Consider the following 12283-nt stretch of genomic DNA (forward strand, 5'->3'; position numbering starts at 1 on the left):
ATTAGAACATTATGAAGAAATTCAAAACTCAGAGCCAATTTGTCTGTTTGTTCTCCCTTAATAACTCTTTTGCTCTCCTGGGTACAGCGATGTTTATTTTGAAAGGAATCTTCCAGTGATCTTTGCTAAAAAAAATAATGCAGAGACAATTCTTATCCTGCAGTGCTTATTGTATTACATCTAAGTCCATCTAAGCAGTAAATGACTCTTGATATTAAAGCTAGATTCCTGGATTTTTACCTGACTTCCCTGCTTTGCTACCAACCTTCTGCTCAGTGTTGTACATCAGTTTTCCCTTCTTCGAAGAGCATGTCCCCTCTCGAGTGGTATTCTAGTCACAACAGTCAGGTGTTTCTGACTGTGGAGAGAAGGTCTAAAACTAAAAAAGAATATAGTTCTACTCGTGCCAAGTGGACAGCAACACAGCAATCAAGCCTGTTTGGAAATGAACACTTAGAATTGCACAGAAACCTATTATTTTAATGCAGATATGCTCTCAGCACGGTTTCTCACATTTTCATAGTCGCACAACTTCTGCTGAAAGATTATACATGGGACTGACATTTGGACTTTCATCAGCCGATAGTTCAGACTCAACATCAAGAAGAAGGACTGTTCAAAGAGATGATATAAAATGTCCACTTAATTGCGAATAGGCACATGCAACTTTGTCCTCTTTAAAGTTACCTCCTTACTGCAAAGTTAAGCTCAGTTCTTTTAGGGTTTTGCTCCCTAAGATTTCGTCATCCACAGAGAGGCTTCAGAAACTCTCTGAGTTTTGCTCCAGGACATTCACGGCTCCATCTAGTCAGTCAGCAGGGGACAGAGTGTCTCACGTAGAAATACGCAGTCTGCTGCTACGGGCCTGGAAAATCTGCTCATGCTTCCAACCAGAAGTCTCCAGAGGATTAAGTAGCCTCCAAGGCAGCCCTTCTGAAATAGTGTTGAAATAAAGAATGTTAACATGTCCAAAACACTAATTAAACCTAAATTAAACCTGAAGTACTTATGGGAGCCTTTCTGTGGGTGTGAACCTGAACCAGCAGCTGTGCAACATCTGAAGCAGGAGCTATTCAGGGACAAGGTAAAAGCATAACAAGAAAACCAAAGTCTTCTTGGGGTATGTTTGCACTGTGCACTGGAGGTGTGCATGGTGCAAGCTCCTAGGATAGGTACCAAGATCTGTGAAGATACAGAAGCATAGGTGCCAGCCCACCCTAGCAACCTGAATATGTGCCCAGGGATCTCAGAGAGCTTGTCTGCTGGTGACTAACCCCTGGCAAGACCTTCACTGCACTCTACTGCTATTGTAACCTCTGCCAGCTTGGTAAAACAAGAACAGATCCGCTATCAGCTGCCACAGTTGCTCACATTCATGTTAACACAGCCTCAGAGAGATCTCAGCCTACTCAGGACTCTTGGAGAAAGATCTGTTTAGGGACTCCTGAAGTCTTTGGAGAGTGCAACACCACCACCTTGAGCACTAGGAAGTTCAGGACAGGAAGTCCTGGAGTACCTACAGCACACCTAAAGGGTGACAGATTAGAGTGGAGCAGCAGAGCGCACTGTTTAAATCCTACTAATCCTCACGGCCAGAGGTTAGAGACCTTCCTGGCAGCTGCAGTCCCTGTACCACCGCTTACCTTCTCCTCTAGATTTCCATGTCTCATGGCCCATTCAGGGGCTGTGTGGCATTTAGGGTATGCTACATTCAATGTTGCACAATTTAAAACACATTTCTAGGGGATCTTTGGTTTATATTCAGATGCCTACTAAGAATCATAGAAAAAATTAGGTTGGAAAGGACTTCTGCAGACTCTCATGCAATCTTCTACTTAATGAAACAGAATGTTTCTCAAGGCCTCATCTAGCAGGGTTTTGAGTGCCCCCAAGAATAGAAATTGCACACACTTTCTGGGCAACTTGCTCTAGTGCCTGACAACCCTCACTATGAAGAATTTTCTTCCTTATGCTAGCTGGACTGCATCCCATCTGGTCCCATAGATGTGTATATGTCCAGTTTACTTAAGTGATCCCAGCATCACCCTCTTCAACTGTGGGTGCTAATTCTGTCTTCCAAACTCTGCCATTAGACATGGATGCCTGGGAACAGACTCTGCCAGTAAAGACTGAGGCAAAGAAAACGCTAAGAACCTCAGATTTTTGTGTGTCCATCATTAGACCACCTGCCCTATTCAGCAGTAGACCCACATTTTCTTGGTCTTCGTTTTGCTACTAATGTACCTGTAGAAGCCCTTCCTGTTGCTCTTCACATTATCACCAGTATCAGCTCAAGCCAAGCTTTGGCATTCTTAATCCCATCCCTGCATGCCTGTGTAGTTCTACACTGCTCCTTGATTGCCTGTCCCTGCTTCCTACTGTTACATGTTTTCTCTTTATGTTTGAGTTCAGTCAGTAGTTCTTTGTACATCCAAGCTGGCCTCATACACTGCCTGCTTAGCGTCCTGCATAACAGTATGGACCATTCTTGGGCTTTGAGGAGATGGTCCTTGAAGATCACCTAACCCTCCATGTCCCTTTACTCTTCACAGCAACATCCCAAGGGAAGTTGCTTGCTAGTTCCCTGAACAAGCCAAAGTCTGCTCTTCTGAACCCAGGGCCATTCTTCTAGCTTTCTCTGTTTTCTCATGATCTTAAATCCTACCACTTACCACTTTCTCCAAGGCTGCCATTAACCATCACAACCCCAACCACTTCTTCCTAGCTTTCTCTGTTTTCTCATGATCTTAAATCCTACCACTTCTTGGTCTCTCCAAGGCTGCCATTAGCCATCACAACCCCAACCACTTCTTCCTTATTTGTAAGTAGCAAATCAATCAGAGCATCTCCCTACTCACCCTGTCCAGCACCTATGTCAAGAAATTGTCCCTGACCCACTCCAGAAATCTGGATTGCTTGTGCCCTACTGTGTTTCCTGCCCAGCAGATTTCAGGTCGGTCAGTATATCCTATAAAATCCAGGGCTTGAAACAGTGACACTTCTTCCACTTCTCTAGAGGAGGCTTCATCTATTTTGTCTTCTTGACCAGGTGATCTGCAGCAGATGCCTACCACAATGTTACCTGTGTTGGCCTTCCCTCTGATCCTGGCTCATAAGCTCCTGACCAGCCCATCACACAATCCATAGCAGAACTCCATGCACCTGAGCTGCTCCTCTCTGTGCAGAGCATAACCCTCTCGCACATCTCACCTTCCTCCTTCTGAAAAGCACGTATCCATCCATCACGGCACTTCAGCTGTTGGAGCTCTTATAACTTCTAAGTACAAAGGAGCAATGGGTGGGTCAATCCCCTGCCTATCTGGGTCTGCAATACTGTGTCTCCCAATCCAATCAATATAGAGATCTGGGCACTGTCTTAAGATTACTTGCTATGAACACCTAAATTAGATGGTGCACCTTCATATCTTGATTATTACACTGAAAAATACTAATAACAGCTTTGGGGCAAGTCTTTAATCCACGATGTCCACACATCCCATTATAGTCACAAATCTGTCATACATACTCTTCCAGGTTCAGTAGAAAGAATAACTATCCTTTTCTAATGTAGTAAAGGCAGATGAACAATGGAAGCCCTCTCTCAAGGATCTATTTTCCATGGCAGGACTTCACACAGTCAGGGACTTCCCTGCTTGCCCAGACATGGTCATGGTTGATGTGCTTGTGTTGGCTTGATAGAGGAAAGCGAAAAGCAAGGAGCCACATAGAGGAGGACCCCTTTGAGGTCAGGTCTTGTTAGGACCAGCAGACTTGGGAATGTGTGTCCAGAAACTACTTGTTTGTGTTTGTTTCTACTGTATTCAAGCAAAGGAAAAAACACTGTTTATTCTTCTGTAAATAAACAAGATCACATGGAGAAATACACTACATTTATATTATCAGTGTCTCTTCCAAATAGAAAGGCTGTAACAGGTGACAGTATACTTACAGTCTGTTCCTTGAACCTTTCAATGCTCTCTCTCACACGGAGGAAGAACTAGGGTAAGAACATCTTCACATTCTGCAAATTGCAGTTTGGTTTCTTTGCTGCAAGCTGTAAAAATCTCACTGCAAACATTTACAAGTTAGTCTGAGCCACAGGAGCTGTAACTGGTACATGGTGCTTCCAATGCAGTTTGTTTACAAGATGAAGGCATTAGCCCCAGCCAGAGCAGGAACACATAGCACCAACATTGGGAAGCCTTGCTTAAGGAAATCCAGACCGACAACCTCTCTTCCTACTGCAAATCACTGCCTGGTCCAATTTCCAGTTTGACTGCTGCTCTATTTCCTCAAGCACACCTGCAGGTAAAAAGGCATCACAAGCAACACGCCGGCCCCAGGTGAGGAGCAAGTGAGGTGATGGTGCCAGCTGTCTGTACAAAGGAGCTGCTATTGGTCCTCCTTGGCTGGAAGGGTGGTTGGTCGGTAGGTGCAGCTTTGGCTTTGAGAGGGCAAGGGAGACAAGCCACAGAACAAACAGGAGCAATAAGAAGCATCTTCAGAGCTCTGTCAAGGATTCACGGAGTGTTTTGTCTATCTGAGAGGGGAAAGAAGATGGACGAAAAAATATTCCCCCCTGCCCCAGGCAGAGAGGGGACACTGGCAGGATCAGGAAACATGATGGCATCTTTCACCACGGCAGCACCCAGTGAGTCCCCACTTGGCTAGTAGTAACAGACACATTCCTGAACGCCTTCATTCCTAATATGAGTGTTAGTCCCCCGATCTCACTGGAGCTGAACACTACTAAAATGCCGCTATAAGTCCAAGCAAAAATGGAAAAAAACTGTTATTTGCTGATTAAATGCTGCTTTTGGCCTGTCTCTCTTGCACAGAAGAATGAGCAGGCTCAGACTTGCTTTTCCCCATATATCAGAGACTGGCCCCTAACAGGACAAGAAGAACAAGACTGAACCGGAGGGACCAGAGACAAGGAACCTGCAAGACCTCCAGGTCCTGCCATGCTGGCTCATGGAGAACTTGCTGAGCCCTGTAGCCCTGCTACTACGTGGTTGCTGCCTTCATAGGTTACTGCTCCAAACCCACCTGCAACATGAGTAGAATGGGCTTGAGCTTACTTTGCTTCTTTCCATACCTCAAGACACCCAACTATGCATTATGGTCACCCGCATCTAGATGGCTCCCCTTGCTACACTGCCATCTCTCTCCCAGCTGCAATGCCTGAAACCCCCAAGGGCAGAGTTTCCTTAATTAATCATCAGGCAGATTTTTTTCCCTGTCTCTTTTTCCATTTCTGAGTTGCGACGTTTCCTGCCAACTTTCTGCTTGGCGTGAATTTCTACAACAGAGCAATATATCTTCTGAAAATAGACACTTACACTGGAAAGCCTGACACACCCTATATGGAGCCTATGAGTGGCAGAACCATAATCAAAAGCCAGTCAAGACACTAGGCCATGCTAGCAGCATTCAATTAAGGCTCTGAGCAAAGCAACACTAAGAGAAGAAAGTAAATGGGAACTCTAAAAACGCTGTTGCACAGAACCCCCCAGGCTCTTTTCACCACTGAGAGGCATTTGAGTTTGTACTCTTTATGGTAACCCTAGCTCGGGCGAGTTATTCCAATACAGCTGGCACGTTCAGAACCCCTTTAAAAATAAAAATTCATGGAAATGGCCAACCTGCCATGATTTCCTGATATGAAACTGCATGCAAAGCCTATGGGGAAAAAAACCTGTAGTTGTATGATACAAGTCTGAGCTCTGCCTGTCATTAACAAGGGTGTCTTTTTCAGGGTAAAATTCTCCTGGGCCAAATAACAGGAGACTGATAAATAAAGCTTGTCAACTGCCCTTTCTGACTCACTCTCTCCTGCTGGAAGGATGACTCACTGTCATGTGTGAAAGGCTGCCAGGTCTTGCTTACATGCTTAAACAAGCATGGGTTAACGTCCACGTTAGACATACATTACCTCAGAAGAAGCAGACACTTAATGCTGAGAAGGCAGCCCTGGAAAAGATTCTGCTGACTAAAGTATCTGAACTTCAAGGTATTTCTCAATCCTTTCTGGAAAGTTCAAGGTTGTTGTTAGATTACCACAGAAAACTTAGTCCCAAAGCCATGGCTGAGGGCTTGGCTGATGATCACAGTGTTTTAAAACCAGGACTCACCTGGACCATCAGATTTTACATAGGCAATTCCTGCAGAGTGAGCCAGACAGCATGTTCTAGGTGCAGACAGAAGTAACTGAGAGCATGCCTGGTCCAGAGCTGACTTTTGTCCAAGGAAAATGGCATGGCAAAAGCAGTCACCTGTTGCTCACTATTTTATGGTGAGAAAGTATGCCCATGGGGCTGCTCCACTTAAGGAGACTATGAGGAACCTGCTCTGAAGCTGGAGAAGGGCAAACATAGCATGTTGAACATCATCTCTCAGTCTGAGTAGCTCACTGATTGTTTTTGAGCAACACCGGTAGCTGCTCAGTGCTTCCTCCTCTCTGCAGTGACACAGACCTTGCAGGTAAGCGACAGTGCACAAAAAGCTCGTCCACATCCAGGAGCTCTGCTGCCTACGTGAGTGCGTGCTCCACCCTTCAGTCTCCTCCTGTCATCCCAGGCCCACCACAGGCCAAGTGTGCAACTCTGAAATCTCTGCCCCAGGCACTGCAGGGACTGTTCACAAATCCCAGTTATTAGCAAATACCACAGACTACATTGCCCTGCAGGGCTGATGTGGCAAAGGACTCTTTTCCCTCATACTCTTTCCAAGGCCCCGTACAGTGCCTGTTTGCTTGGACGTGACAAAGGAAGGCGCTTTTGCAAGGACTAGTGCACTGGGATGTCAATCCACAGATCAGCTAAAGAGATAAAGCTGTACCCATCGTTTAGGATATAGAGGACTCCTAATGCAGGAACTGAAAGGTTGCTCCCAAGACCATGAGAAGGAAGCTGTGCTGTAGCCTCCCTCAGCTCCAGGTATTAGCCAACATCTTGCTGCATCATTCAGTAAGGAAACCATGCTGCTGCAGGGCAATCATACCACAACTGCCTGTTGCATGTTCGGCCAGGTATGCACCATCCAGGAGTCACCCATGCAGCCGGGAAAGACAGTTGCACATGCTTGAGCTCAGCCAAGCTCTCAGGAAACCTGCAACTAAAGCACCGTCTCAAGGTCTTGTCACCATTTTTCAGACCATATGAGCACTAACCTGCCTGCCCAAAATTAATGTATAACCTAGAAATGTTGATTTTGAATAAAGAGTGTACCATTCCACATCACGTATATGAGGAAGATACAGCAGTCTCACACACAGTTCTAAATATATCTTTTATATTTCTTCTCCTTTGGGAGAGAATATATGTTTCCACCCCACAAAATTCTAAGAGGTTATTTTTAAATATTTTTGCTCTGTACCAGAACAGATGTCTAATGAAAGGCTTGAGAGAGAAACTGCAGGCCACAACAGCCTCATCCAATGGTAAAAGGACTCACCTGACACATGGAAAACAAGCCTCAGCCACAATGCTACTTAGATGTTAATATACTATGTGCCAGTCTAAGTGAAGAGACTAAATAATAGCTGTGAATCTGTAGTTCAAGTGTCTGTCTCAATAAGGCAGTGCAGGGCCATCCCACAGAAGTGATCTAGTCCCCAGACTATTGGTTACTCCAGAAGAAGAAAATTTCTCATCATAATTGTGCTGCAAAATTTTATCCTTTTAAAAACAACTACACATTGCAAGGGAAAATTGTATTATTTTTATCCAGCATAGATATATTTTGCTGAAAAACTTCCAAATCAGCACTAACGTGTCAAATTTCTCCTCTTAACAATGACAAAAATATTACCTCTCTGATTTTCTTCCACTGTTTAATCATCCATTATTTTTCCATTGATTCTTATTGACTATGACAAAGTCAGGGTTTCATCCTAAATTTTCCTCCTGATTAGCATGTACAGATAGTCTTACAGGTAAAATGACACCATTTCTTACCATGAATTCATTTTGTTTCAAGATACTGACATCCCAACTGCATATTTTAGTTTGAACATCTAAGATCTGCTTTCCCAATCATGTAAAATCAATGATAAAAATAATTTTTAAAAAAACATTAAAAAGATAAAAAGAAATTAAGACGTAGATATTTTAAATAACAGCATTTCTCTTTGCTATACTTATTTCACAATGAGTCGTAAATTAGGCTAGCTATATCTGAGAACAAAATGAGAGATGATGGAAATAAAAAAAGAAGTAAACACAATATATTAAAGATTCCAGAGTAACTTCCTTCAAAAGCAAAATTTCAGCAACTTTTAGACTGTAGTAAGTCATGTCTCCTGGCTGCTTTGCTAACCCTTTAGAAAAAGAGGGTTGACATTAAAATCAAGAATCATGTTCATCTGCAAGTGTCAAAGCACTTCCCAAATTAAGCCAGTAAAATAATCTTCTCAGAAATGGTGCAATGAAGGCATTAAGATGAAGGAAAAATAGTTAGTGACAGAACCAGGGATGACAGTCCAGGTGTTCAGTCACCCAGTCCAGGCCCTTGTGTGCTAAACTACCCCACCTCTGACAAATGAGTTAGGCTTCTTAAGCTGCAATTTCAAAGTGATTTACTTAGCAATGTGAAACCATGCCACTCAACATGAGAAGATACCACTTCTGCTAGTTGCTCTGATTACAGTCACCTTCTGCCATTCCTCTTGAGAGCACAGCGCTCTGACTGCTAAGCCTGTTTTGGGGACTTCTCAGAGGTGGCAAACTGAGGTCATTTGTCAGGATGGAGAAACCACTCTTTATTCTTCCTTGTTCTTGTTCTTCCTCTTCCTCCTCCTCCTCCATCGCCCCGTCAGGCATGCTCATCAAAGATTTTAACTCGCTACAATGAGCTCCAATGATGCCCACCCTGTTAGGAAACATCGTGTTAATCTGCTTGACACAATGAAGCAAAGGAAAACAGGAGAAAGGGGGACAGATTTGTAATGTTTCCTAGGTAAACCAGCAAGGAACCTTGCCTCCTTTAGCTGGACTGTACATAACACATTATGCAGAGCATATCTGCTCTCCCCCAGGGAAAACCAAATAACCATTCTTATACCCTCAGCACCTTGCACACCACGTCATGTTCCTGTCTGGAGTGTGCATGCACACAACATGAACTGCATGCGTCCAAGTGAAGCTCAGCGCTTCCTGGAAAGGTTGGCCCTGTTGCATATGAATTACATGACCCGGTGCATAAGCTATAAAGCCAAGATGCTCAGGATGCGCCCAGCTTCCAAAGCATGTGCAAAACAATTACATGTGCATTTGTAGCAAATCTCACACTCTCAAGAAATACTGGACTTGCTGGTCACGTGTTGTAGATACGTCCAAAGATTTCGCATGTACAGTGCTGTAGCATTCATTAGATTGCCAGAACTCTGGAAGATCCAGACAAATTAAGGCAATTCTCAAATTCTAATTTGCAGGCCGAAAAAGAAGACTTATGTGGGAAAGTCTTACAGGGAGCCTTAGATATACTTCAACAGAGCAAATCAACAGAGCAAAACTGATTTACAATGGTCCTGTTTACATGAGTTATTACATAAAAAAGTACTGTAGCAATACTTTGGTTAACCATGGCTGGATGGAAAATGGAATTCCCCTCATATGGCGTACCCAGGCTTGAAAAATTTTTATTTTATCATGAATCAGAAGAAAAGGTTCTATTTCTGTTACAATTGAAATTATATTTTAAAAGTACAATGTAGTAACAAAATGACTTTGTCAGAATAAAGTACATCAGTAACGTCTGATCAGAACACTGTTAAAAACTAACAGTCAAGAAGAAATACGAAATTGGAATGAATCATGAGAGGGAAAAAAACCAAACATCCTATTTTGATTTTGAGAGGTTTTGATTAATTTCTGTTCAAATTTATGTTAAAGCATATTTCCTTTCCCCAGAAAACTTGTTGAGTTTTAACAAAGCAGTACGATGGACAGTAACTTTGCCATCAGTTAACCAAGAGTACTACCTCTGCAAGTTTCAGGCTCACTCATGCCTGTCTTGCCTTCACTCCTCTTCCTCTCTAACTCCCATGTAGACCAAATTCTCAGTCCAATGGCCCCTCTCCCTGTGAGGAAGAGCTAGCTGTCCGACATCCTTCCTCATAGCACTACCAGATCTATTTATGCAGAGAAATAGCCCCTTACTTGGTAGTGAACAATTCTGAGAAGTCCGGCAGTCCATCGCACCTGCAGGGTCGAGGGTCTCTGCCCCGACAGTAGTGGTTCTGGGAGAGGTATTGAGCACTGTCCTTCGGTAAGGGCAGCAGCGTGCTGAGCACTGGCGAGCGCTGGTGAACCATGCTGTTTATGGAAGGATGCTTGGCATGGACTTTTCTTGAAAGAAAACAAATGCAGGTGTTACCTCAGTGTATTTGGACAGGACAAGTTCCCTAAGGACTCACCTGTGTGTCAAATGTGTACCTCAGATATGGCAATCGCGCTGTATTTGCATCAGCAGTCCAGTCTCCTGCTTTCTGCAAGTCAACATTGCTCCTGTCTCTTAAGGCAGGATTGAACATGTTGGAGAAAAGAAGCCTGCCGATTTCTTCCCGAATCACTTGGAAGTGCTTCCGTCTGAACACAAGCCAAGCCACATAGCTGCAGTAGTTGTAGAAGCCCTAAATTGAAAACACAGATCCCCTTTTCATTGGGAAAAGGCCCAGAGTCCCACTGCATCCCAGAGTGGAGGTTGGCATGACTCCACTAAAATTTGGCATCAAACTTCACCATACATCAGTGAAGATTTGAAAGGACTGGTTTTTTAAAGGTATGCAGACAGGCTAGAAACAGAGTTAGCTCAGATGGATTTCATCTTGCTCAACTCTGACCAATTTGGCTTAGCCTTGCTGCTAGAAACTAAGGCAATAACCTGAGATGACCACCCAGTTTCCCTCAATAATCAATGGAAAGAGACCGATGGGATGAGTCATTCTGTGGGGATTCCTATCACATGCATCTATCTCAAGAGACAACAATTCACCCTCTGACTGAGCTTCTCTTTTCTGCATTGACTGCCAAGGCAGCCGAAGGGCACGGTCTGACTGGACAGCTGTTGTTTGGGCAGCCGCAGGTAGACAAGATGATTCCCACCCCGAATGATGGTATTATGATCACAGAAAATATTACTACCAAATATGAACTCATCGCATCTCACCTTCGCATGTCTGCTTGCTGATTAAAAAAACAAAATCTAGCTTTTCACTCCTATTTTACATTTGTGATCCCTAGCATAAGCTGAATCAACTCCCAATAAATCGAATGTCTATTAAGTCTGTTCTTGAAAAGATGGCATCACCAGGACTGCTGTGTATCCTTGGAATTGAATCCACAGTTCTCCTCTTTCAAGGAAAGGCTTCCCAGTTTATGAAGTACAAAGTATAATTTGGGCCCAGCTGTTTCGTATTAATTTGCTGAAGCCCTGCTACATAGTGAGTCTCATAAATGGCTGATGGAGCTGTATGCTGCAGGCCAGAAGAGCTTATTGGCATCTAGAAAGGTCACCAAGGGCAATGGAAATAAAAGAAGGCTGTAAAATTTCTTACCTACAGAAATAAAACTATGAGGCCAATGATGAGAAGAAATCTATAGACCATACTTCCCAGAGGGACCTCAGGCTGTTGTGAAAACTGCCTGGAGTCCGAGAGCCACAGAGGGAATGAAATTCCCCGGCTGAGGGCTCCAAGTGGAAAAGGCTTGGGCTGAAGGGCAAAGAGATAGTATTTTACAGGGACATCTAGGCCCTAGAGGTAAAATTTCGTCTAGGTACTCTGCCCTACAAGTAAACTACTGGGGGAACCAAAAAGGAAAGGAGCATTTGGATGTCCAGGGGAGGGACATGCTCTGGGCTGACAGTCACACTCTCCATTTATCTTTGTGTCTTTCTTACCTCAAAGAAGCTCCGATCTTTCTGCATCGATGTTCTTCTCCTAAGACAGTAAACAAGAGCACAAAATTAACAGCAGCAGTTGTCCTTTCAGTTCTCTGAACAGAGCATTGAATATGACTCATGGGGCTATGCCAAGCTGGCATTTCACCAGGGCGATAAAGTTGTTGCTGGTAGATCCTCATTACTAGCTGTCGTGGTTTAATCTCAGTCGGCAACTAAGCACCACACAGCCGCTCGCTCACTCCCCCCCACCCGGTGGGATGGGGGAGAGAATTGGAAGAGCACAAGTGAGAAAAACTCGTGGGTTGAGATAAAAACAGTTTAATAATTGAAATAAAATGATAATAATAATAATATGATAATAATAATAATAATACACAAA

General features: G+C 43.7%; 1 protein-coding gene across 1 annotated transcript in view; it reads right to left on the reverse strand.

Annotated features, from left to right (window-relative positions):
* Positions 1 to 8561: 8561 nt before the first annotated feature.
* PPP1R36 (protein phosphatase 1 regulatory subunit 36) overlaps positions 8562 to 12283 on the reverse strand; it is a 27958-nt gene continuing 24236 nt past the window's right edge. The window contains exons 8-11 of the mRNA XM_009273382.2: positions 11902 to 11941; positions 10437 to 10633; positions 10161 to 10349; positions 8562 to 8871 (exon numbers count right to left, since the gene is read on the reverse strand). Of these exons, the coding sequence (XP_009271657.2) occupies positions 8631 to 8871; positions 10161 to 10349; positions 10437 to 10633; positions 11902 to 11941 (667 nt within the window). The 3' untranslated portion in view covers positions 8562 to 8630. The remainder of the gene's footprint in view (positions 8872 to 10160; positions 10350 to 10436; positions 10634 to 11901; positions 11942 to 12283) is intronic.

Source organism: Aptenodytes forsteri, unplaced genomic scaffold, assembly GCF_000699145.1.
Source record: "Aptenodytes forsteri isolate BGI_AS27 unplaced genomic scaffold, ASM69914v1 Scaffold479, whole genome shotgun sequence".
Classification (NCBI taxonomy): Eukaryota; Metazoa; Chordata; class Aves; order Sphenisciformes; family Spheniscidae; genus Aptenodytes; species Aptenodytes forsteri.